The 27,287-nt window shown below is 43.5% G+C and overlaps 2 protein-coding genes across 9 annotated transcripts in view; one reads left to right on the top strand and one right to left on the bottom strand.

Annotated features, from left to right (window-relative positions):
* Positions 1-13,885, top strand: part of TTC39A (tetratricopeptide repeat domain 39A) — a 53,685-nt gene extending 39,800 nt beyond the window's left edge. For 5 of the 8 annotated variants that reach the window (XM_047872032.1, XM_047872033.1, XM_047872035.1 and 2 more), the window contains 10 exons: positions 145-253; positions 774-841; positions 925-984; positions 1,871-2,032; positions 6,608-6,699; positions 8,849-8,969; positions 10,982-11,153; positions 11,558-11,672; positions 12,767-12,883; positions 13,413-13,885. In XM_047872032.1, the coding sequence (XP_047727988.1) occupies positions 145-253; positions 774-841; positions 925-984; positions 1,871-2,032; positions 6,608-6,699; positions 8,849-8,969; positions 10,982-11,153; positions 11,558-11,672; positions 12,767-12,883; positions 13,413-13,536 (1,140 nt within the window). In that variant the 3' untranslated portion in view covers positions 13,537-13,885. The remainder of the gene's footprint in view (positions 1-144; positions 254-773; positions 842-924; positions 985-1,870; positions 2,033-6,607; positions 6,700-8,848; positions 8,970-10,981; positions 11,154-11,557; positions 11,673-12,766; positions 12,884-13,412) is intronic. The other 3 variants (XM_047872030.1, XM_047872031.1, XM_047872034.1) reach the window with 2 other exon arrangements.
* Positions 13,886-20,835: 6,950 nt separating this feature from the next.
* Positions 20,836-27,287, bottom strand: part of RNF11 (ring finger protein 11) — a 40,380-nt gene continuing 33,928 nt past the window's right edge. Inside the window, exons 2-3 of the mRNA XM_047872037.1 lie at positions 24,494-24,663; positions 20,836-22,757 (exon numbers count right to left, since the gene is read on the bottom strand). Coding sequence (XP_047727993.1) covers positions 22,586-22,757; positions 24,494-24,663 — 342 coding nt within the window. The 3' untranslated portion in view covers positions 20,836-22,585. The remainder of the gene's footprint in view (positions 22,758-24,493; positions 24,664-27,287) is intronic.

Genomic DNA, 27,287 nt, shown 5'->3' on the forward strand with positions numbered 1-27,287 from the left:
CAGATGTGTCTGGAGTCTGGCGCTGTCCCCTCCCATTACCCCCCCACCCCCGTTCCAGCAGCACTGCTCTCAAGGCTGTCCAGCCACCTCCCAGGCCCCTGCCCACGCTGGGGCTGGCCTCAGCCTGTCGGTCTCTTCCCTCAGGACTACGGGCTGCTGCAGCTGGAGGAGGGCGCATCCGGGCACAGCTTCCGTGCTGTGCTCTGTGTCATGCTGCTGCTCTGCTACCACACCTTCCTCACCTTTGTGCTTGGTAGGTGCGCCTCCTGGGCAAAAGCTGGGGCTTCTGGGATTTGGTTGGCTCTAAGGGCAGGGGATGAGATGGCAAGGGATTGCAGACCCTGCTTGGGTCCACAAGACTGGGGATGGGGCGCTGACACCAGAATCAACAGAGCCACATCAGCTGTCTTCAGGCCTGGCTTGCTGACCACTCACTTCCTCACAATGTGACCAGGTTCCAACTTCATTTTTCTCATCTGTGAAATGGGGATGGCCATGCCCACCTTGTGCAGGGTGTGAGGGCACTGTAGTTAGGTCCTTGAGGTTGTGGGCACCACCTTGGCAGGCATGGCTCTTTGTTATTGAGTCTTGTGATGTCCCAGGATGATATCTGTATCATCTTATTTAATGCTCACATCATCCTGGAGGTAGAAGAATTATCATCCCCATTTCATAGAGAGGGAAATAGAGGCCCTGAGAAGCTCCTAGTGGGTTGCTGGAGGGATTACAAGAGCTGGTGGTGGTGATGTGTGTTGTCCCTTCACCTCCTTTAGGTACTGGGAATGTGAACATTGAGGAGGCAGAGAAGCTCCTGAACCCCTACCTGAAGCGATATCCTAAGGTGAGCCCCTGCTTCCTGCTGCAACACCCCCAGCCAATGTGTGCCTTGTGGACCCACACAGACCCACGTGCGTGTCATTGCAGGGCGCCATCTTCCTGTTCTTTGCGGGGCGGATTGAAGCCATTAAAGGCAATGTTGACACAGTGAGTAATGGGGGTCTGGGCCAGTGCTGGCGACTCCTTGGGGTCTCCCAGACCAGTAAGCAGACAGACACAGACACAGACACACTAGAGACAGGGCAGACTGGGAGGAGTGCTCCAAGGGAGAACCAACAAGACAGCAGGGTAGGAGAAGCAATTCTGAATGAGACAGTCTAGGAAGATGAGGGAGGAGGTGGCATTTGTGGTGAGTAGGATCTGGCAAGGAGCTGTAAGACTGCAGCTCCCTGCAGAGGGAGGTCCTTGAGTGAGGCAGAGTGGTGGGAAGGCCTACTCAGGGCATGACGATGGGCACTGTGAATGGCACAGTAGTGGTGCCAGGGTGTGAGACTGGCACCTTGGTGGCCTGGCTAAGGAGTCTGGACTCCATAGGTGGGACGGAGCCAATGAAGGGGTTAGAGGGGGAGGGTCATGGGTCTGGCAGAATACCCAGGAGGGACTGTTACAGTGTGGTGTTCTGGGGTCTCCAGCTGGCCCTGGATCTGATTCCTCAAGCAGAAGGACAGATGCCCTAGGTCCAGTTCCTTTCATGAGAGCTACTGGAAACTTTGGAGTCTGCTCTGAGGTGCAGACATTATTATGCTGCTTTAATATTAATAACTTTCCACTGCCTCCTATCCTTCCATTATAGCTCTATCCCATCCTTTCATTTTGTGCTGAAAGACTAGAGTCCCAGAGTTGGGCAGGAAGTGAGACTTAGTGGGTAGAACTAGGACTGGAGCCCAGAATTGTCCCATCTCCCCAGTGCTGCGGCCTGCCCTCCCTCCCTAAGCCTGGCACAGGGCTAGACTAGACCAGTGGAAAAGGCTGGGTCTTCTATGTGATGTGGTGGGGTGGTGGGGCCATGAGGCTGACCAGCAGGTGCCCACAGGCCATCCAGCGGTTCGAGGAGTGCTGTGAGGCTCAGCAGCACTGGAAGCAGTTCCACCACATGTGCTACTGGGAGCTGATGTGGTGCTTCACCTACAAGGGCCAGTGGAAGATGGCCTACTTCTATGCCGACCTGCTCAGCAAGGAGAACTCCTGGTCTAAGGTGGGCTGACACCAAGTGTTGGGGTCATTGGGGGACCGGGCCAACACAGCCTGGCCATAAGACTCCAGACCATAAGAGCCAAACCCTTAACTGAAACCTGAAAATCAGCTGGAATTTTAAATAGAACCATAAATTCTAATAGGTTGGAAGGAACTAAAGACCATGAGGAGCAGATAAAGTTTAGAACTACAAAGCATCAGTCAACAGTTTTAGTCATAAGGGACAGAAGCATGGCTCACACTGTCTAGGTGAGTGCTGTCCAACAGAATGTTCTATGATGATGGAAATGTTCTATTTCTGCTCTGTCCACTGTGGTAGCCACCAGCCACATGGGCACACTGAGCACCTGCAGTGTGCTAGTGCAACTGGGAAACTGGATGTTTTCAATTTTATTTAATTTTAATTAGTTCAAATTTAAATTTAAAATGTCACACAGGTTTAGTAGCCACTATATTGGACTATGCAGGTAAAAAACACAAAAGGCTCTTTGGTTCATAGAACTAAACATTCTAGGCACATCTGATTTCAGGTACAGCTGGATCCAGGAATTCAAATTATGTCATTTCAGCTTGGCGTTTTTCCATCTGTGGCTGTCCTCTGCTCTGTGACATCTTTGCTATACAGGCAGGTTCTCTCCATGTGATAGGCAGGGTGGCCAAGGACTGCCTGCTCCTAACTCAATATCTTCCCTTCAGTTTCAACCATAGTCCCACAACAGAGGCTCTTGGGTCTAGCATAGATCACATTTCAGTGCCTGGAAACAGGGGTGGGAAGACTCCTCATGGATCAAGAGTAGAAGGGTGGTTCTCCGGAAAAAAATGAGGTGATGTCCCTATAAAAAGTGTTGGTTTGGGGGGAAGCATTAAAAAGATACCATGAAGGCAAAGTAAAGCAAAGCAGATAGATGTCTACCATAGGTGAAAACTTACAACATTAGGGTAAGTGGTAAAATAAGTACTAGATGTTACCATCATAGTAACGATAGCACAAAATTCTGAACCAAGAGTCAGAATCATAGAGATCATCAGAGAGCGTCCAATCTGGGATTGGCAGATGTATAGAATATGTGTCTCAGTGACCTTAAATCCCTCTCATCCCTCCCCACCTCTGCATGGAAGTCCCTTTTCAGTACCCCTGCCTGGAGACCAAGCTGAAAGGAAATTCTCTAGGTCCGGGGCAGGCAGAGCTGGAGGAGGGAGCAGGCTTTCACTGAGCTCTGTGTGCCCAGCATTTGCCTTTTCCTCCACACTACACCCACTGAGGTAGAAGTTATCTGCATTGGACGCACAAGGGACCTGGAGCCCAAGAGAGGGTATGTGACTTTCCTGGCCCACACAGCTGTTGGTGACAGACACTGGATTTGAAGACAGTTCTGTGTGATTCAGAGGCCTTTGCTTTTCCCTTGTTCCTTAAGTCCCACAGAGGAGGCCCCTCTTGCCTTGAGACCACCCTGCTGTTGAAGGTGTACTCTCAGACCCAGCCTTTGTGGGCCTGACATTCATTCCTCTTCACCTCCCACTCCCAATGAGAAAAACAACATCAGGGAAGGAACCTTGTTGAACTGAAGTGACCTAGAAGACTTCCTATGGTGGAAGGCAGGCAGCTGGGTTCACCTACACAGGGAAGAGGCCTGGGGTGGCCTCACAGCTGCTGTGAGGAGCAGAGAGAGCGCCAGCCTCCCAGGTGTCAAGAAATCTGGACATGAGTCAACTCCATCTCCAGCCTTCTGTGTGACTTTGAGGTGGTTGGTCCCCTTCCCTCTCCAGTGCTTCCCTCAGAAGTGTTTTCTGGGAGTGGGGGTTGTAGCGCCTCGAGTTCGGGGCCTCATTCATTCCTAATCTGTAGCATTTGGCCATCAGAGTCCACCAACTTCCAGCTTTAGGTACTTAAGCTTATGGTCACTGCCATATGCACCAGCCCCTCTGCTCTGCATTCCTCTGCCTGAACTGTGCCAAGTCATCCCTGTGGAGCCTTCACTCCTGTGCTCTGCGACAGTGGTGTGCTCAGGGCTATAGTGGGGGAATCCAAGGGGAACTCACAGGCAGCCCTGGGTAGCCCAGCCAAGAGGACAGAGGAGGAGGAATTAGGGTGGCAGAGTGGAGGAAGTGGAGCCAAGAGAACAGCAAGGACAGAGGCTCAGGAGCTAGGGTGCTGCCAAGAGGTTCTATGTCACCAGGTGAAGGGGTTTGTGGGTGGGAGTGCAGGCGGCTGCAGAGGGATCTCCCCCAGGCCACTGGCTGTAAGCTTCTTGAGGACAAGTACTGTCTGTTTACACAGGCCCTGGTAGAGTAATGCAGCAAAATAAATGTGTGGAGTCATTGGGCAATCAGATAAGCCTGGGAGACAGGACTCCCAGCAGGCGAGGTGGCAGTGTGGCTGCATAGCATCCTTTGATAACTTGGATGTCTGTGGGTCTCAGAACTCTAGGTTACTTTATCCATCCTAACTTCTGGTGATTCAGTGAGGGTAAGCTGTTTTGGGTGGCTGAGGGGTAGGAGAAGGCTCTTGGAGGAAGCCCGCGGCTGAGCCTGGTGAGAAGAGAGAGTGGCTTCCCAGGCAGAGGGATGGCACAGGACTGATGGGGAAGGAATGACACAAGAGGAGCCAGACAAGCAGAGGGCCTTGAGTGGCTGTTAGGCCTTTAGTCTAACAGTGGGGGAGCCCCTGATGTGTGTGGCTTGGATCTGTGCTCTAAGAAATCCCTCCTGCAGTTGCTGGCACCCCATGTGCCGGGTCGAAGACATCCAGCAATGAACAGAGCAAAGACCCCTCCATCTCAAGGCTCATATTCTAGTGGGAAGAGGGACAAGAAACACACAAATAGATGTGCAGTGTAATATGTCAGGCTGGTATGTGTAGTAAAGAAAAATCAGGCAAGGCCTGTCTGAGAAGACACCAGAATGAAGTGCAGGAGAAAGCTATGTGGGTATCTTAATGAGGAGCATTTCAGGCCAAGGACACTGAAAATGCAAGCATGAGGGAGGGGGAAGCTGAGTGTGTTTGATATGTTCTGGAAACAGCCCCGGGGCCATTGTGGCTAGTGATGTGTGTGAGGGGGAAACAACAGGAGATAAAGTTGGAGAGGAAACTGAGGAAGATAGGGTAAGGGCTCATAGTCCATTGACAGGGAGTCTGGATTTTATCCTAAGCATGATGGGATATGAAGATTTCAAAGAGGGACTGACATGATCTGACTTTAAAATATCAGAGTGGCAATGGGGTGGACATGGCTTGCAGGGACAGGGGTGGGAGCAAGGAGATGGGTTAGGAGACCGTATGGACAAGGGCAGTAGAAAGACATCCCTGGTGGCTTGGAGCAGGGACCCAAGGTGGAGGCAGTAAGTGGGATTCAAGAGCTATAGGAGGTAAGATCATCATGACTTGGTGACTCAGTTCCAGGGCAGAGAGGGAGAAGGTAGGGATGACACCAGGTTAAAGACAGGATGGGCAACAGTTTCAGAGGGGGTAGATTCTTCCCATACCCCCTCAAAGACCAGCCTTTCCTCATTTTTTGAAGGGTGGATGAAAGTGTGGAGGGCAGAGTGCAACTGGGAGTAACCCTGGCTTCAGCCTGGGAGGTGCCCCTGGTGGAGGCTGCTTTCTGCCTTCTCTTGAGACTAGACTCCAGGATGTTCTGCTCCCTTTCCTTCTCCACCCCCTACACTTCTTTGTAGACCACCCGCAGATACTTCCTCAACAGCCCCAGCTAGCAGGAGCTGAGGTTCAAGGCTTGGCCACTGGAGGGCAGTACAGAACCAGGTTCCTCTGGTGTTGGACTTCTGGGGAAGGAATGTATCTGGAGGTGGGGATAGGGGTCTCTGCACAACTGCACTTTCCCTGTCTGGGTTGGCTGTGGATCCAGTGGGCAAGGCCCTTAAAGCCACACACACTTAGCATCATTTCCAGCTCTGCTGCTGCCCCCCCCCCCCATAAGTTCTGCAGTCCCAGGAAGCAGAGGCGAGGTACAGATTCCTTTCTAACATGGTCTTTTGAATCCTGTAGGGTGGTGTATGTACAGTGCCTGGCACACAGAAAGGCAGGGACCCTGAACCGACCCCTGACACACTCTTGCAGCCTCACATCTCTTTTACACATTCTATGATTTATGCTATTTATGCTATGATTTATGCTTCTTACTACACATCTCTGCCCCTCCCTGGATTTGCTGAGGCTGTTGCCCTTGCCTGAAAGGTCCTTTTTCAGATCTCTGTGAATCTTCCCACTGGTTCTCAGGGGTCCAATCTAAAGTAATTGCTTCCCCAGAGCTCTTACTGTCCTCTTTGTATATCTATCCTTGCCTCAGCACTGCCCTGCCCTGCCCTGCACATCCACTAGTTGCTTGAGTCCTTCTCTCCACTGCTTCAGAGGGAGGGCAGCTACTTTAAGTAGACATGGGCCTTTCCTGGACTTAGCTCCCAGCTCAAGTCCTCAAGGTACTTCAGCTTCCTTACTGTCAGTTTCTCCCCTGGGGCTTGGCTACTGTGCTGGCCTAGTGAGGTCTGAATGAGGTATCTGTGCCAATCTGGGGCTGACTGGAAGGCCGGCTGCTCACACCTGTTGCTCTGCCTTGCACAGGCCACCTACATCTACATGAAGGCCGCCTACCTCAGCATGTTTGGGAAGGAGGATTACAAGCCGTTCGGGGATGATGAAGTGGAGTTGTTTAGGTGGGTCCTACCAACGCACTCTATCCTACGCCTCAGCCACATCTGCCCACAGCTGCCCTGAGCTGTAGGCACTAGGGAGGGTGGTGGTGGGCTTCTTAATTCCCCTGGCTCTGGGCTCCCTGACCCTCACTCAGGATTCCCCCATGTGCCCCATTCCCTTCCATAACTACCATCTCCTGCTGCTGCTTGTTCCAGCTCTTTGAATCTGTTCAGAGGCCTTTCCCCCATTTCACGAAAGTGGTTTGTCAACATCTTTTCCACTGAGTCTCTTTCTTCTGGTCAATGGGACAGATGTGGACACTGCTGTCCAAAGAGGTCAAACAGGATGAAATCCACCCTCTGCCATTTCTTAGCTGTCACTGTGAACCATTTCAGCAGCTATAAAATGGGAATAACAACTTCTGCCTTGCAGAGTTGTTTTGTGAATGAAATAGAGACTATATTTAAAACCTTGGTGTAAGGCCTGGAGCCACTAAATGTTGGCTGTTTTTCTTAGTCTGTATTGCTATTTGCCTTCTGCGAAGTGTCTAGAGCAGGGCTCAGCCTCAGCAGGCTGAGGATGGAGCCTAGGGCCTTCCTCTGGCCATGGGTGGGGGTTGACCCTAATTTGCAGACCTGGAAGTTGTGGTAACCTGAGCTTTCAGCTACTGTTGTCACAGTCGTAGGGTGTTTATCATTTATCCAGTGCCTCCACTTCTCAATCTCATAACTCTTCCAGAAAGCCTGTGAGGTTAAGTATCTGTGGGGAGGAAGGATCATTTTTTTACCCTCTACTTTTTTAGGTTCTTAGCTAGAGACTGGCTGAGACCACTGCCCCCCCGCCCCCCATTAATAAAAGATTAACAAGAGAAAAATAAACCAGAGTTTAATAACATGTATACCTCCTATACACATGGAGAGACCCAGTTTTTCTGGAAAAACAGTAACTGAAATCGCCCAAACCATCTCTAGCTAAAGATAAAAGATGTTGGAGACAGGGAGCCAGTTATGGGAGGTTTCCAGGTAAAGCACACTAAAGGAGGGATAAGGTTGTTATGCAGATTTAAGTCTCTGCCTCCTTTAAGAGTTTCTAGGGCTTTTCCTCCTCTTCCAGGTACAGAGGAGATGCCCCTACAAATGGAGGTCTCCCTTATAAATGTTATTGTCTCGGGCCCCTGGGTGGCTCACTAGGTTGAACATCCAAGTGTCCGACTTCAGCTCAGGTCATGATCTTATGGTTTGTGAGTTCGAGCCCAGCCCCATGCCTGGCTCTGTGCTGACAGCTCAGATCCTGGAACCTGCTTCAGATAGTGTCTCCCTTTTCTTTGCTCCTCCCTCCACTCACTCGTGCATGTGCTTTCTCTCAAAAATAAACATTAAAATTAAAAAAAAAAAAATGTCTCTTACAAAAGAGAAATTTCTACTCAGTTTTCAGAGCTTTTCCTATATCTGCTGTCTCTTAATCAGCCTAAAATAATCCTTATGTCACACAGGCATATTCTGGGGTAACAAATTCTCCCCTTCATATCATTATCTCCAATTAGAGATGAGAAAACTGGGGCTCAGAGAGGTTCCACAGTGAATAAGCAGGGGAGGTGTTTGGCAGGGAAGTCACAACTAGATCCAGCTGTTTCCTGGGCCTGGATGGCTCAAGCCTGAGGGTCACAGCCACACCCAGTGCCTGTGGCACAAATCAGGAGTGTGGGATGGAGCTGAATGGGTGAGGTTTCCCCCGCCCCCCCCCCCCCCATGTGGAGGCTTGCCCAGCTGCACACATTTTATTCTGCCTTTGGAAACAGCTGAGGCCACAACTCACGTGGCAGGACTTAATTAAAGGTTTGAGCTGTGTGGTCTTGGGCAGGTCCTTCCCTTTCTCTGGGTATTAGTCTTCCCTGTGAAACTGGGGTCAGGCTTCTCTGGCCTTCTGGAAATGAGGCCTGGGAGTGGTGAGACAACTAGCAAAGCAGGCCTGGGGAGTTTGCTGACATTCTCATGTCTGCCAGCTGATGTGGAGGAGGCCCCTTGCCTAGCCTCAGGAAGTGGGCAGGCTGAGTCCAACACTATCCTATAAACTTGGGGAACCAAAGCCCAGAGAGGAGCGAAGCAGAGGCTGGGCAGGTTGAGGATCTCAGTCCTTAGTTTTTTCTCACCCTCCTCATCTCTTTCACAGAGCAGTGCCAGGCTTGAAGCTCAAGATTGCTGGGAAATCTCTACCTACAGAGAAGTTTGCCATCCGGAAGTCCAGACGCTACCTCTCTCCCAAACCAATCTCGTTGCCAATCCCTGCTCTGGTAAGTAGGAAGGTCTTGACTGTCTCTGCACTTGTTTGGGATTGTGGGGATTATCTGAGAACCAGAGATACAGCTATGGCAAGGGGGAAGTGGATGAGGAAGCAAGACCTTCATACCTCAGGGGCCTGGAAAGGATTTCAATTTATCTGAGACTGTTAGGGAAGCATACAAATGAGTCTGAGCCATCCCCTGCCTGAGAAAGTACTGGTCTGGTGGGGCTAGGGAAACAGGTGAGCAGGCTTCAGATGCCTCAAGATGAAAGAGCAGGTTCACACCCCTGTGCCCAGGCAGGGGCATCACTCAGCTGTTTCTGTTCCCACCCAGTCTGTTTCAGTCTTGTCACATGATTATAATTGTTTACACTGTCCCCCTCACTGGACCAAGCTTTTGAGGCCTAGGACCATGTTCTGTTCGCCTCTGAAATAACAATAGCTGACAGTATTATTGGGCACTTGCTGTGTGATCAAGGCTCTTTACACCCCTTGCCTCATTTGGTCCTTAAAACAACTCAGAGTAGGTGCTGGTGTTATCCTCATTTTAGAAATGGGGATAATAATGCCTAATAGATAAGTAGAAAGATGTCTAATAAATAGATATAAATATAAAAATAACTTGTCCAGGTCACACAGCTAGTGAGTTGGGAATTAGAATTTAAATCTAGAATGGTTCCAGAGCCTATATTCTGAACCAGTGTTGTATGATGCTAATTCCATGCATGATCTGAGCTGGCATCAGAAGTTTCCATCTTGTTAAAAGAGTGTTGTTTAAATACTAAGGTAACCCGAAAAGTAGAAAGGGCACTGCTTTTTTCTGGTCCTGGCTCCACTATTCACTAACAGTGTGACCTTGGATAGGGTTCCCTTTCCCTTAATGTAAAATATATACCTTGCCCATTTCATAGAGCAGTTAAGAGAATTAGCTGATAAAATGTGTTAAGTACTTTATAAATAAACTGAATATTAATACAGAACTTCTATATCCTGGATATCTTTAAACAAATTTTGAAACTGCTTACAGTTTGAAATGCATAATAAAACTATCATATGGGGGGGTATGGGAAGGAAAGGAATGGGGAAGCAACTATACCAAAAATTTAGAATTTCCCAAACTGTAATCTGCAAAATGTTTATTTATGCCTAAAATAGTTTTGTGGATTAAATGTATTCAAGAAAGTCTAAAAAAGTTTATTTGCTCTATATACCTTTTGGAGTCTTTATGTAATAATATGTTGTAAGTCTTCAAGAGTAAGCATGAAGATGATTTTTTCCCTAACTTAACTGGCCACAGGCCTCTTTTTTTTAATGGAATATTTGCTAACTTGGGACCATATAAACCTTTTGAGGAATACTGGTTCTAAACTTAAATTCCATCCCTGGAGTATAACAAGAAACATAATAACATCTTTATAGAACTTTTTGTATACAAATCACTTTCACATCTATTCCCTGGTTTCATAGTTTAGGAAATGCTAACACATTTACTATAAATGAATATTTAATTTAGTATTCTGAGCTTCCTGAGAGTTGAGGCAAAGAAAGGAATCCAGATGTGTTTCATAGTATTTATGAGGGTAACTCAAGCCCAGTGCCTTGGGGGAAAAGAGAAGGTGACACAGTCTTAAGAGCTATTGGAAATCCTGAAGTGCTTAAGTAAATATGGTTCCTCCAATATTTATCCTGCCAGCTGGAACAGGGAGGACTTCCTGGAGAGTGTGGGTCAAGGCCTGGTCCTCAAAGTATGGGGAAAGAGTTTTGACAGAGAGGTTTGGGAAAGAGCTGAACACCCAGGGAAGCCATGAACAGAAGAGTAATTGAAAACTATGTGCAGCTGTGAGCAGAACATCAAGGATATGGGCCCATCTTAAATCCACACTGGTGTAAGGTGAGATCCCAAAAAGTGATGAGGCTCCCTGCCATGATCCCTTCAAGTCCACAACTACATAGGCTGGGCTGAGACTTGGCATAAAAGATTAAAACTATAAGGGCTTTTAATCTGAGCTGCCCATTTTACAGCTGGGGAAACCAAGGCTCCACTGGGGAGGAAACCTGACTGACTTGCTCCCCTACCCTCAGGAAATGATGTACATTTGGAATGGCTACGCTGTGATTGGGAAGCAGCCTGAACTCACAGATGGGATACTTGAGATTATCACCAAAGCTGAAGAGACGCTGGAAAAGGGCCCAGGTGACTACCCTCAAGCCCTTGAACTTGCTAGGCTGAGTCAGACCACAGGTCTTTAAAGTTTCCCTCTACCAAAAATGTCCTTCCTCCTCTATCCAGGTAATGAACCTTTACCTTTCTAGACTGAGCTTCAGTGGCAGTTTCTCTGAGCTGTCCCTTGTCCCCCAAGGTAGGGTCAAGGCCTCCGCTGGGCTCCCACAACCCCTGGGCCTCCTTCAGCCAATCCTAATCTCACTGTACGGTCATTGTCTCAGTATCTGTCTTTACTTCCCAGATGTGAGCTTGCTGAGGACAGGGACCATGTGTAAGTTACCTCTCTGTCCCCAGGGCCCAGCAGAGTAGGGGCTCCGTGCAGGAACTGTTGCAGAAATAAACAAGCCTGTCTTCCCTCACTCCCCTGTTCTCAGAGAATGAGTACTCAGTGGATGATGAATGCTTGGTGAAGTTGCTGAAAGGCCTCTGTCTGAAATACCTAGGCCGTGTTCAGGAGGCTGAGGAGAACTTCAGGAGCATTTCTTCCAAGTAAGTGCTTCTGAGGCTGCTCCCACTCCAGATGGCCTACTGCTGGGCCCACATCTCCTGGGTAGAATTGGGTTTCTCCTTCCTCACATGCATTCCAGTGCTTGACCCTAGCCTACCCCCATTCACTACACTTTTACTAGTGTCTCTTCTATGCCAGGATTCTTGCTGGGCAGAGATCATTCAGACCTCATCCCCTAGGGCCACCAGATTGCCCAACTACAGGGGTGCATCCACACAAAAGTTTCAGGTGAATGGTGCCTCCTGGAGTTTGTAATTCAGTTCCACCTTTGAGGAGCACAAATGTTACAGATAGACAGCTATAGGCAACTCAATCTGGTATGACCAGGGCTATTACAGGAAAGCAGAGAGGACAGCAGGTGCCCTGAGGAGGGACCTACATGTAAAGCAAGATACCAAGAAAGGCTTTCCAGGGATGCCATTTTAACTGGGAAGTTCCATCAGGCAGAGAAAGAAAGGCAGGAGTTTTAAGTAGAGTAGGTACAGCATTCTGCAAAAAAGCCTGGACACAGGAAAAATACCTGAGGTTGGGGTGACAGTGATTAGGTCCTCTGCTGCCTGGGTGAAGTTATAGAGGGAAAAGGTACAGATGAAATAAGGGGGACTAGACTGAGAAAGTCCTGGATGTTTTGCTTACATAGCTAAACATGATCCTGTAGACAGAAAAAATCCAGGAAGGTGACTGGGCAGGGCAGATTTGGGCTTCAAAAGGATATCTCTGGCAGACCAATGAGAGTGAGTCAGAAGGGCCGGAATGGAGACCATAGACTTCCCAATTTAGTAAATCATTTAACCTGGACAAAGGGCATTGGGGACAGAGGCAGGCATGGGCAATACATGGCATGAGCCAGAAGTTGTTAGGGAATTGGGGCTTTAGGTGCAGAGGACTGGAAGCCTCTGCGGTGGATCTTAAGCCTTTCTGTGGCTATGAAGGGAAACCTCCTCCAACCAGAATTCATTATCAGGAACCCCCACTTGAGGGCATGGATTAGATCCTCCCTCTGTGGGAAGGCTCAAGAACCTATAGGATGTCTCAAGGGCAGAGCCTATAAGACATGTCCTCCTCTGTCCCACAGTGAAAAGAAGATTAAGTATGACCACTACTTGATCCCAAATGCCCTGCTGGAGCTGGCCCTGCTATTCATGGAGCAAGGCAGAAACGAAGAGGCTGTCAAACTCTTGGAAACTGCCAAGTAAGGCTGGAGGCTTGAATAGCCTTGGTCTTCCTCCCCCTTCAGGAGCTTCACCCTGGTTGGTGGCAGAGGAGCACAGGAAGCAGGAATAGAGGGTGCTGGCAAGGGCATTATGGCAGTCCAGAGGCCAGGCCTGTGTCCCTGGGTACCCAGCTCTCACCTGGTGTAGAAGGCAATTCCCTCATTATCTGCCAGTGAGAATTGGAATCCCAGAAGTAGGGAGTGAATTACCCAGGGTCACAGCACAACTACCTGGTCACACCCAGGTCTCCTGCCTTCCAGCCTCATGGATTTACTTCTTCAAATCATTCCCTCAAGCTTGGGGACTCAACAGGAATAAGACTGGTTCCAGAGGGTGAGGGACTACCCATCCTTTCTGTTAATCCCTACTGGGCAAGGCCCAACTCTTTTAGACCAGGATTTAAGCTTCTAAAAATCTTCCTTGGCCTAGTAGGTTCCTATAGTTCAGATTGAAGGAAAAGTACTTCCTCAAGCAGCCTTTTATGTCTGATTCTCTGGTCTCTTCCAGGCAAAACTACAAGAATTACTCCATGGAGTCAAGGACACATTTTAGAATCCAGGCAGCCATACTCCAAGCCAAGTCTTCCCTAGAGAATGGCAACAGATCCATGGTCTCATCAGTGTCCTTATAGTTTTATGCAGCACTCCCAGGCTGGAAGACAGCTGGACAGAGCTGGAAACATTTCAAAAAGATCCCCTCCCCCTGCCCTGCCTTCGGGGTCCACCGGTGCTCCAGTGGGATGGCACAACATTTGTATTCATGCAGAAGAGAAGTCGGCATTTTCACCAGTGTGGCCAAGGGCCTTTACCAAGGACAGAGCAGGTGGAGCCCTCTGCCTGCCCTATCACACATACGGGTACTGTTTTTCACTGTGATGTTTAAGAGAATGTATGAAGAGTTTACATGTTAGAAATACATTAATGGTATCACAGTTGGCTTAAAAAAAAGTAACCAACCACCTGTAAATCTGTTTTAACCCATTCTAATCTGGAGGTAAATCTATGATGTCCAAGACCAAATTGCTTTTCAAAATTCAGCAAGGTCTCAGCTTCCAGGGCTGAAAGGACCCTTCGGAGGGTCTGTACCTCAAAAGCTTCAAGGCTTCTGAGGGGTGGGCATAGAGGTTGCATACAGACACCCTCTACCTTACGTCTTACACTTCATTTTCATTCCCTTAGTAACTCTCCAATTAAAAAAAATGAAAGTTGTCTCACTAAAAAGACATGTGAGTCCATCTGTAGGAAAAAAATATATTAATATTCACCAGTAAGAAATAGGGGTTGCCCAGAGGGGATGGAAGGGGAGCTGTGTGGCCCTTCTGTCGGGGGGAGGTTCTCAGACACAAGTCTGCATCCTCACTGTATGCCAAACTGAAACAACTGGGAATAATTTACGAAACAAAAATCTTCTGTATTTCACTCCAAGGTACATTTATTTACTGACAGCATTTTTCTTAGAATGGTTATTCTTGGCCTGTTGTATATGTTTTAGATTTTTTTAGTAAGAGAAAAAAGATATTTAATAAAACTTACACAACTTAAGAGATCATGCAACATCTATTTCAGTAAAATATGTTGCTTGAATTCTTGGGCAAGGCAGAAAGTCTCGATCAGAAGCCATGTGGCCCAGGTCTGTTTTATTTAGACAACATGTCTAAAATGTTTTAGAGTAAGTTATTAACATTTAAGAATGGGGAGATTTCACTAAAAATCTGGTTTCTGGCCTCTTATTTAAAAAGAAAATCCAATCTAGCAATACTGGGCTCATCCCTATAAGAAAATAAGGCAACAATCAGTTGGAACTGAGTAGGGACTGCTTTAAACACTTATATTACCCTTCTGGCCCCTAAAAGCATCTGAATTTTCAAACTCTGGGACTGTTACAGGGAGAATTCAAGTTTAGTGACCAACACCAAGTTTTACTACTCACAAGCTAATGACAGCATACTTCAACTTAACCATTTCCCTGGAGGGAAAAATCATGTACACAGTAAAAATATTCATCTGTGAAACGTGACTCCTCAAATACATGATAAATGCAATTTCTGTAAGGGAGAAACCACAGAGCTTTTCCAATCTTCCAGCATTGCTGGATTTTTAGTAAACACTTAACACTTGCCAGGGGCAGGTTAACATACAGCCAACCAGTCTTCTGTGACTAATACGAATGAAGTCCTAGGTTTTAAGCAAAGCAGATTCTCAGGAAAACAAAGCAGAAAAACCCTCATTCAAGATCATCTTGCAGCACTTAGTACTGTCAAAGCAGAAATGTCATGAAAGAAAACTCTCATTTTGTTAGAACCAGACACAAGAATGCTCTACACCAAGAGCAAGTCCTTTGTAGGTTCTCTCTCCTCCACAGCCTGGATTCTGGGAGACCAGCCTATTTCTAGGTTGTTAGGGCAGGGTGAGAGGGGTGGCTACAACCAGGCTACTGAATGAGGGTGGCCTTTTGTGGTTCCCTCACATATTAGAACACTAATACTACTGTATAAAAAGAAAACAGCACTGGTCACAGAATACCAAGCACAGTTGGCAAAAATTGCAGTTAAAAACAAAACAAAAACTTTTCATTTTAGGCACTTTTATTTTTTTTTTAAATTATGCCAGGATGTTTTTCTTGTCAATGTTATTACTGATTTCCTGCTGAGCTTCATTAGTTAGCCTACATCACCTTATCTCTGTTGCCACGACTGCAGTCTGACTAGTAAGTGAAATCAGTGGGTTTTGTCTCCCTTATGCCCCCTGCGGCTTGAGATAGTCTATTAAAAACATGTTTGGGAAGTAGGGTGAAAACATCAGGTGTCTAGTACCATATCCTTGTACAGAGGCTTTGAAGGTGAAAATTCTGTCCAGGGCATCTCATTCTGTCTTATTTGAGCCATTTCTGGTTGGTGTTTCTCTAAGTAGTGCAGCTTTCCAGCACATCTGCCCTGGAGAGGCAGACATCAGGTGGAGAATTCTGGCTGAGAAGGAGACCTCAATTCTAGTCCCTGGATTGCTACCAATTTTCAGAGTGACCTTGGAAAGTCATGGATCCTCTAATAATTAGTAATTTGCACTAGATTAAGGCTCTTTCCTGCTGTCAACAGTACTCTGGTCAAGTACATTTCTGGCTTTTCATCTCCAAAATGAGGCAAGATATATACCTCCCTATCCTTTGCCAAAGCCTTGTATCCCCAAGCAACTTAACCAGGAATGACTGGCTTTCTCGAAGACCTCTGTAATAGCCCAGCACACTTGGAGAGCAAATAATCTTTATTTTGGGAAAACCTAAATCCCGTTACACAAAGGAACTCCATTGTTAGGAAGTAGTAACTGTTTAATATGATCTAAACAGGCCCCTGGGAATGGAAAGTCTACCTCTGCCTCTCACTGGTCATAGGCCCTTGGACTGGCAAAGTGGCTTCCAGCAGTATGCTGGTCCCTATCAGCTCTCCCATGTGTTGGCAGGATTCCTTAATCCTTATCTCTCAAGTCCGAATGGGAATGTTTCCAAGACAGCTTTCGTCATTCACAGCAAAAAGTCATAACCTGACAGCAAAGCCAGGACCCTTGAAAGGCCAATGCCAACCCAAGACTTGGCTGAGGCCCAGGTGGAAGAGTCCCAGCAACTGAAGAATAGCACCCAGGAGGTTTTCAGAAAGCCTCGGCCTGCTGAGTGCTAGAATCAAAGAAAAAAACATCCAGAGAGTTCTCTGGAGTTACTCCTAAGTTTCTTAAATCATGGTGAGTAGACAAGTCTTTTCCTTTGCTTTAAATTTAAAGCGTTAATAGTGTGCCTTTTCAACAACTGTCTATATCCTTAGCACCATCATACTAATTCACTGTAAATGAGAGGTACCTGGATACCAGGCAAAAAAGGGAACTTCTCTCACACACACACCTCTCAGATGCAGCTTTCCAAGGCTGGAAAATGCCTTTCTGTTTAGGTTAGCAAAGCTCTTTTGAAATCTAGGGCCTTGAGAAATTCATTTCTAAATGAGCAATCTATGAATTGCTTCTGCTGTATAAAGCCAACTGTTAAGTGACAAAATACAGTAGAGCCCTTCCTTTGGGAAGACAGTTATTGAAGGTTGCTATGGACTTCTAAAAGTTGACATTCAAGTTTAATCAGACAAACCACAAGCAATACCTCACAATTGACTGGATTGGGTTTTATTTTCCTCACATCATTAGCAAACTGGTCAGAACACCAGATACCATATGCTCTGGGAAGAATAACAGCTAATATCAAGTGCTCGCTATTTACTAGTTGCTAGTCTAAGCACTTTACGTGTATCTGATCCTCATAACCACCCTATGATAAGGGGCTATTACTGCCATTTTACAGATGGGAAAATTGAGACACAGATGATTAAATAGCTTGCCCACAATCACACAGGTATTATACAATAGAAAGATCTAAAGCCAGGCAGTTGAATTCTAAAGCCCATCCTTTGCTGAACTGCTGGTCAAACTGTAAAATTATCAGTTTAAAGCTGGGTCTGACTTATATGGGCCCCTGGGCCACTATTAAGGGTGGAAAAAGTACTGGATAATAGCTCAAACACCAGAATCCTTGGCTTGAACACATGGAGCATTTTGTCTATGTGACATGGTTCTGGAACTGGCATAATGTAGCCTATTACCACACCTCTAGAATGGACAGTGCCAGAGGCCAATCTCAATGGTTTCTTTTTCCTAAGTCTTTCTGATAGCATAATCCAGGTCTCCCAAATTACACAATGCCTAAAACTTGCTTTTGGAATGCCTAGATTAAGTACTATGAGGCTGATTGAGAAATGGGGTTCATTACTTTTTCAAAATCAACCAAATCTCACGGTTCACCACTAGAACCAGACTCTTGAGACAAACCCTCATTTACCTTTTCAACTTTTTCTCAAGGCCAAGAAATCTGGAGCCTACAAGCCCTGATGTTACAGAAGGGGTACAAACCAAAAAGGTCCTGTTCCTCCTTTGATCACAATCAGTTTCAGATGCTTAAAGTCTATACCTTACTCATAATGCTGTTTCGTTCATATGCAGAGAAAAACAAACTTTGTGGAGGCATCCAAAGATGACTAAATCTTCCAGTGGACAAAAACTTTTCTCAAGAAAAAAAAATGTAAAGGAAAGTTAGTATCTCTCTTAAAGTTGCCTTAAAGACTTTATGAAAACAATAAATGGTTTTAGTCTATCAGCAACATTAATCAGATGGCTCCTGAACTAATGCCTATTGCTCAGAGTGATAAAGCAAAAAACAATGTGGACAATTAAGCAGATAAATCCAAATCCCTTTTGTACAATTTTGGTGAAGCACCTATCAACAATTTTATGGATCAGGAAATGGGTGTGAAGGGATTCGTGGATTATCTACTTGCTAAAAAGCAAGGAAAATAGCCAAAGAACAAACGGAAAAGCAAAGTATGGTTACTATCTGGACAATCAACTTCTGAATAATCAGTGAGTACCCAGTCGTGCTGTTATTTTTAAAACTACCACTATATAATTTATAAAAAGACTGGGTAGAATTAAGTGGGCTAATTTTTTTTTTAATTTTTTGGTGGGATGTTTTTATTAGATCTGTAGGCTCTCAGAAAACAATTTACGAAGTATATTTAAATTAATATTGCCAAAATATATATGCCTCATTCATTTACTAACATCTATATATCATTTTAATACAAGCCTTAATGTGTTGTAGGATCTTTAAAAAAAATCATTTTTCTCTAGTAAAAATACTTTGTGCAGAGCTAATAAATAGTCCAATTAACTTCCCCTAAATACATAAAATTAACTTACTCTAGCTTTCAAACCACTTAGAAAAAGTACTATTTTGAGATGTTTGTTATACAATCATTTACAGTTATTCCATTAAATCCTCATGTTTCGCTTGAATTACTACTAACAAAAGCCCTAAATCTGAATTGTGAGCATTACACCAATGCCTGACCATAGGCAAATACATTTTTTTTTAAATTTTTAAATGCTTGAGAGAGCAGAGGAGAGGGAGAAAGGGAGAGAGAGAATCCCAAACAGGCTCCCCTCTGCCAGCAGAGTTCAACATGGGCTCTATCTCACCAATTGTGAGGTCATGACGTGAGCCAAAATCAAGAGCTGGATACTCAACCAACTAAGCCACCCAGGCACCCCATGTGTTTTGACATATACAGAACTAGGAAAAAATCACTTCAGAGACCATTTTTAATGGCTCTCAGGAAAATCACATCTAATAGTAGGTCAATCACTATATTCAAAGCAACAATGAAAATCTCCTAATTGGACATTTTACTCTATATTTTAAACAAGCATTTATTAGGCAACTAGATTTGTGTATGTCTTCAAGGAAAAAAATGTATTTAAAGAGATGAATGGGTAGATCCAATCTCCTAACAGGCAGGCTAGCCTATAGTTTATTGATTCATTTCTGAAGGAAGCAGGAACATCAAGTAGCCTTCATGAATAAAAGAGGTATGAAATTGATGGAAGGGGACCTAAATGGCAAAAAATTTAGAACTAAGACCAAAAGGGAAGAAATTAGAAGGAATTTAGCTAAGTCCTCAAAGGGTTAATATAAATGCTGTCAGGAAGACAGCTCTGGGTGCTAATGGCTCTTATACCCACGCTTCCCATGAGGGGGACATCCTCAACCAGGTCTGTGGCTTTTTGAAGAGTGTAAGATTAGAGTAAGGGAGCTGCACAGAGGGTACAGAAAGAGGGGGTTATAATCTTCTTTCTCCCACCCAGAAAAAGGAGATGATCTTTATATTCAGTGAGTAACTTTAAAAATATTTGAAGATAGTAACCAATCCAACTTCTCTCATGTCCACTAATTTCAAAATTAAAGGCTCACCAAATTAGTTGGGGTTACTACAGTGGCCACTGTGCCCTTACATGCAAGTGTAATCAATTGGCTATGGGAAACTGCTATAATGCCTTTGTAAGCAGAGGTAACCAAACTGCCTACATTTCTAAATTATGCCAAAGAAACTTACCTTCTTTACTATTTACCATTTCAGTCTCGGGAGTATACACAGGTCTGCTCTTGACTATTGTTATTCCTTTTGTAAAATGCATGCTTCCTTATGAGATTTGTGGTACGCAAAGAACTTGTCACCTCAATGCTCACTGTATTCTGTAAAATCATACTGGTTTATATCACACAGGAGACACGAACAGTAAGGGGAATCTTCTCCTGGTTTGAGAAATTTCCTATAAAAAACACTCAGAATTGAAAAAGTTTTTGTTTACCCAACTACACAGTATCTGAAAGTAATACAGCTTGTTGTGTTTACACTTAAAAGGGTAAGAATCTTACTTTTTCCTGATCAGGCTTTTCAGATATTTCAAATCCTATAGCCAACCCTGGACACATCTTGCCTAAATCTAAATGCTGTACCTATTATTTCTAGCTATAGAAAATTGGAAGCTATCAAGCTTAAGTTATGATCAGATGGTATTAAATGCCACACCATAAAAAATACTTCCCAAAAAGTATATAGACCTAGAGATTAAATTTATGAATGTGTACATTGTTTTAAATTTATACACTGTTTTAAAGAAAGATTAGATAATTTGAATATTCTAATGTAATCAACTCTAGCCCTTTACAACTGTATTATAACTTTATTTAACTTTAGTAAAAGCCAAAATTGATAGTTCTTAACATGGTGTATGGAAATCAAAATTAAAGAATACAAAGTACCTTAAAATTTTCAGCTCAATACTAGTTCCTTCAATATTACTGCCAAACTTCTGTGAAAGAAGCCTTGTAATAAAAACTAACAGAAACATATTAGATGATATTTTTAAAGTTCACTTACCATTTTTAACAATGTAGAAAAAAAGGAAAGTCTGACTATAATACTTGATGACACAGACATGTTTAAGTAGAAAACACAGGATAAAAAAAGTAATATATCACTGAAAATATTGCACAACTTCAGGTGTTTCCTCCAAATTTGCTTTATGTAATTGGGTGGATATAAATTAATAAACAAAAACTTAAGCAAGATACATGTAACAATTTAAAAGAACCTGATAATCTAATTTCTCTCAGTTTTTCTCAATCTCATCTTTAAGTCTTTCCATCATGGGGCTCATAAGAAAATTAACCAACATATGTATACTACAGTCTAGTGTCAAATCTTTAAGAAGGTTTTATGACATACTGAATTCCTCTACAATGCAATAATGGAGAACCCTCAAGATACTTGTGTTTTGTATGTAGAAAAGTGTTAAAGTCAAATAGTCAACTCAATATAAAATAAACATTTCTGATTTGTTAGACTGAGATTGCTTCTCCTTTTGCTAATGAATGATTCTTAACTATAATATCACTGAGCTGAACAAATGTCACCTTTGAGTACATAAGGAAAAATAAACACATGCTAAATGGATAAAACATTACAAACTACATCTTTACTAGACCATCTCTACCTCTAACACTTCAGAAGCTTAGAGATTCAGAGTGCTCTTACATTAACTGCAAGAAAAAAAGGAAAAATTCCTTCTTTGAGACCACAACTATGAAGTCACGTGGTTATACAAATTTTGCATTTGTGTGCAAAACATGAAATACATTTATCTTAATTCTCCCTGCTTAGACTTAGACTTGTCAGTCAGCTAGCAGGACTGTCCTTTCCAAGAAACAGAGACTGAGATGTGTTTTATATAACTTCAATAACCTCAGCACTACAATTATTAAGAGATGCAGTATCCTTTTGCTATGGTTCAAGACAATAAGGGAAAGAGGTCACAAGAAAGAATAAATCAAAACTGTTACAACTGAGCAACTTTTTTCAGTTTCACCATGGTGCCACTTTCATTTTACATAAGCGTGGTGGCATAAGTCAAGCTCAATAAATCAGAAATCTTAATATTTAAAATTTACCTTGACTTTTAATTATTACCATATTAACAACCAAAATAATTAGATAAAACACATAGGAAAGGGTAATAGTAAACCCCACTTTACTAGAGTTGGTTTCTTGACATAACTCATTTTTTATAGAAAAGGGATAGTGCATCTCAGTTTGCTTACAAGCTAGGAGATCACTTTGAATTCTGCATTTCCTAACTGCAAACAGATATAGCACTTATAACAGGTTATAAATAAACTGGTTTTCAAGCATAGAGCCAGCCCCAACGATAATAATACACTATTTAAAAAGACCTAAGGCAATGAATTCCATTTCCAATGGAAAAAAAGAACTGTGCAAACAAGCTTAAAACTACTTTTTTTTGTGCCAGTGTTATAAAATGTAGCTTTTAATAAAACCTTGACCCAAATGCCAGCAACTTCAGAAAAGAATTTTGGTGGGGGGAAAAAGAAAATTATTTCATGTAGGAAAAACAACCACTATCTTTTTCCTAATCTTCAACACACACAATTTAAACATATACAGCTGCTGTAACACTTTACACAATTCCTATGTACTGGAGCAATAACAAGATCTAAGTACAATTATATTTTTAAACACTGGGTCAAGGCTTTACATAAAAATACCATCCTACTTTTCCCCCTAAGTTTCTAAAATATCACGTATTTTTTCCCCAACATCTGCAGCCATTCAGGAATTTTTAGGAAACTTTTGTGCATGATCTTAATTCCTAATCCCTGGCTCTTTGGGCTCAGTGACAAAAGATCAAAACCACCAAAAATGATGGTTCACTTAAAGTCAGACGAGAGACCCTGGCTCAATTAGTCTCATAGGACGAAAGCAGTGCTGCATCAACTGGCTCCATGCAAGAGGGGCACGTGAAGGATCTCATCAACCAGTCATCTATACAGTCCAGGTGATAGATGTGCATGCACGGCAGAAATCGAATTGGGTCCCCATACACAAAGTCCATCATACAGATCACACACCTGTGGGGGTATCAGGGAGAGAAATCAGAAAAAGCATGTTTAGAGAAGTCATCTAGAATACTCTTTAAAATCTCATTACAAAGACAGTGTTAAACTGAACAGATGAAAATGGCTTGCCTGTCATCCTACCACCTGAGCATGCAAACTGAATTTTTTCCTAATAAGCATTATTGCATCAACAATCTCTTACTTTGATCCTCTGGAAATGTGCCGAGTTTGAGACCTAACAGAGCAAAGAGGAATGGACCACATGGGGATCAAATCCATTCCTAGAACTGCATTTATAAAGCAGCTACATATTATAGAAGACACCTGAAGAAGAATGTGATGCTTCAAGGTAGGAAGCCATCAGATCAAATTTGTGTACCTGGGGGCGCCTGGGTGGCGCAGTCGGTTAAGCGTCCGACTTCAGCCAGGTCACGATCTCGCGGTCCGTGAGTTCGAGCCCCGCGTCGGGCTCTGGGCTGATGGCTCAGAGCCTGGAGCCTGTTTCCGATTCTGTGTCTCCCTCTCTCTCTGCCCCTCCCCCGTTCATGCTCTGTCTCTCTCTGTCCCAAAAATAAATAAACGTTGAAAAAAAAAAAATTTAAAAAAAAAAATTTGTGTACCTGAACTCAGCTTTTAGTGTAAGCCCAAGAGTAAGAAAGTTTTCATTTTAATAACTATATGTAAAAACAACCACTAAATTCAGCCTACTTACTGGACTGTTGTAGTTAAAGAGCTCTTCATTAACCCTAGTTTCAAGTCCACTGCATTTTTCTACAGGTTTAAGAAGCAACCCAATGCTGTAATATTTCAGAAGTCAGTATTCTAGACAGTTTATTATCTTAGGTACTAGTACTAAATAGTGCTATGGCTCAAAGAGCCAAGCATCAACATAGTAAATTAAATTATATCTTGAGCTCTGAGGACAAAAACTTCCCAGAAGTAAAATTTTATATTCAACTCATCAGACATAATAAAATTATTCCACGAATTAAGAATAGGTGTAAGATTTTCCAAATTATCACTAAAACTCCTTAACCATCTTAGTGGCTGCATAATCTACCAATGTATTCCTATAAAACAATTTACTTAGCTATACTTCTACTCTAAATAAAACCATGGTGAATATCTTGTGTATAAAGTGCTAAGAGTTGGAGTGAGGTACACATTTTAGGATAGAGCTTTAGAATTAACTGTCTCAAAGGGTATAGACCTGAGAAGGTCTTTGACATATTGCCATACTGCTTTCCCAGCAGACAAGGCCACCAGCACACTTACACAGGTGAATCATTTTTAAGTGATACATGGACAGGGACAACATATAACATGGTCAGAATTCACACCATTTCATAGCTATTTTTTTTTTTAATGAATATTCTTAATTGCTGTATCTTTTAATTTTTTAATGTTTACTTTTGAGACACAGAGAGACAGGGCATGTGTGGGGAGGAGCAGAGAGAGAGGGAGACACAGAATCTGAAGCAGGCTCCAGGCTCTAAGCTGTCAACACAAAGCCTGACGCGGGGCTCAAACTCACTGACCGTGAGATCACGACCTGAGCCAGAGTTGGATGCTGAACTGACTGAGCCACCCAGGCACCCCTTTAATTGCTGTATCTTAATAGTCCCTTGCATGAACTAATTAAATATTCATCTTCTAAAATGTAGGAGGAAAAAAAAATGTAGGAGAATATTTTTCAAAAGCAAATCTCTGGAGCTAGAACTCTGAAACATGTATAAATTAAAACTTACTCCCGGATCTTTTTTTCTGATCCATCCCTTCCAGGGTCATAAACTCCTTTAGGCAGATGTTGTATAAGGCCTATTCTTTGAGCTATCCTAATTTGTTCCTCTTCGGTCAGCTGAGTTGCTAGGCGAGTCTGGCTAGGTGTTGGATGGTAGACCGGAACTGGAACTTGTTCCTAAATTTAAAAAAAGGAGAAAATGATTATTTTTTAAACACTGTTTTCTGGGGTGTTTTCCGTTTCTTATTTTTTTTGGCTTAGTGGGTGGGAGGGGACCTTGGGGAGAGGTATGCTGGGCTAGTGTGCAGTCGTATGAGATTATTTCACCCTGCCTTTACTTAATAGCATATCTGACCAATTATTATTTTATTTAATTTTTAATTATTTTAACTTTATTTTATAGAAAGTACAAGTGGGAGGGGGTAGAGGGAGACAGAGAATCCCAGGCAGGCTCTGAGCTGTCAGTGCAGAACCCCACGTGGGGCTCGAACTCACAAACCATAGGAGCATGACCTGAGGTGAAATCAAGAGTTGGACTCTCAACTGACTGAACCACCCAGGTGCCCCAGGGGATGCTACTTTAGACAGGATGCTCACAACAAACCTCTCTGATTCGACATTTGAGAAGAGACCTCAATGAAATATGAGGAAGACGGTGCATCTGTGACCTAATGATTTCATTGTGGCTGGCACCATTTCTGAGCCACCTAAAATGGTTTTCCAGAGAACATCTCTACTGAATAGACAGACAACTTCCAATCCATGTATGGAGGTTTCATGGGAAATTTTACGTCAAATCACAACTACCAATTCACTTTAGAAAATGTTACCTCCATTCATCCTTTAGGATCACTCCTCATCTCTATAATTTAAGCACTTGTTTACCAGGTCACCAATATTTGCAACTGTGAGATTATGCCTCCAGGAATAACTGCTTAATCTGTGTTAAGCTTAAAAAAATTCTGTGAAATGATCTCCATAATTATCCAGAACTAGCATCAATTGAGGCTGCTTTGAACTAATGGCATTTCTGGTTGAAAATAAAATAATTGAGAGCACTCATAATGAGAAACTTTCTAAGGGCTCAAGTATAAATATCCTTTCCAAACAGAAATTTTAGTGGAAATAAAAAAGAAATTGTAGTGGAAAGTCTCAGATACATATAAATTAGGCTCCAATATTGAATATCTGATTCAAGGAAAAAGACTTTTCCAGTGTCTCCTAACATACCACTTTGTCCTTTTAAACTGGCCTTATTCGTATAAGGCCCTCTTTCTGAGAGTAGTTAGAATTTATCAAAGGCAGTTCAACATTAGACTTTAAATATTCTTTTCTCTGAGATTCAGAACAAATGTTTAATTGGGAATCTCAAAACCCAGGGGTGCCTGGGTGGCTAAGTTGGTTAAGCGTCCAACTTCGGCTCAGTTCATGATCTCACGTTCCATGAGTTCGAGCACCGTGTTGGGCTTTGTGCTGACAACTCAGAACTTGGAGCCTGCTTTGGATTCTGTGTTTACTTCTCTCTCTGCCACTCCCCCTCTCACACTCTGTCTCTATGCCACTTAACAGAGTAACCACGTTTAAGCTATTTAACCCATCTGGATTAGATTCTACAATATAGGGTTGCTATAAGGCTTAAAATGAGGAATGGTCAGCCTTGAAATGGCAGGAACTCAAATGGTAGGTATTATAACTATTAATATTGCATTCAAAGAACTATCATCTATTGTTGCAGGCAAACTAGCTGTTTCCTGTAAGTTCCATGCATTTCCACTTTACTGCCTTTGCTCTTGCTATTCCCCTTACCTTTCCCTGCAGTCCAGTGGTCCAAATTATGCCTTGCCCAGAAGGTTATTGACATGAAGCCTTCCCCAATCCTCCTCCCTACCACCTAGAGTCTGTCTCTAGCCCAGCTTAATTACATAGGTGTTGTCTACCTATAAGAGAAATAGGAAGATTATACAGATTACAGTAAAATGTCAATTAACCAGTGCAGTCATCAAGTGAAAAAAAGAGACTGTCCATTCTTCCAGCTTTCCCAGTAAGTACCAAGCTGACTGCATTTCTCTAGTACAGCTCGAAAGCTTTCTTTCAGCCCTGTATATCTACAGCACTACGAGCACAGGCAATTTTTGCTTTAAAGACATTTTTTTAAATGCATATTTCTATTTTTTTTTTAATGTTTATTTTGAGAGCGAGGGCACACGCATGAGCGGAGGAAGGAACGGGCAAAGAGAGGGAGAGAGGGAATCCCAAGCAGGCTCTGCATTGACAGCAGGGCTCGATCCCATGAACCATGAGATTATGACCTGAGCTGAAATCAAGAGTCAGACACTTAATCAACTGAGCCACCCAGGCACCCCTAAATGCGTATTGCCTTTTAAATGAGCTTTGTACATACACAAAAAATTTTCAGTCTATAGCCCAAATTCAGAATCTGTTACATGCAACATGTATATTAAATTCACAGTTTATGCACTAGAAAAATAAGTGATCAGGCTTTATAGTGAATATAAAACTTATGACCCTGTGGTTATTACTGCTCATAAATATGACTGTTGCATCTTTGGTTTAAATACTCACCTTTTCAAGGTTTTTTACCTTGTAGGCAAACTTAAAATGCATAAAAGTTTCATGGTTCAATGTCAAAAAGCTCTGCCACTTACTAGCTACAAGAAAAGGCTTGACCATATTTTTTAAACCTCTCTGAGCCTTAGTGTCTCCATGTGTGAAGTACTAGGACCACTGTAAGAATACAATAGGAATTCCAAGTATTATTCCTGGCACAGTAAGATACATAA

Source organism: Prionailurus viverrinus, chromosome C1 (genome assembly GCF_022837055.1).
Source record: "Prionailurus viverrinus isolate Anna chromosome C1, UM_Priviv_1.0, whole genome shotgun sequence".
In the NCBI taxonomy this organism is placed as follows: Eukaryota; Metazoa; Chordata; class Mammalia; order Carnivora; family Felidae; genus Prionailurus; species Prionailurus viverrinus.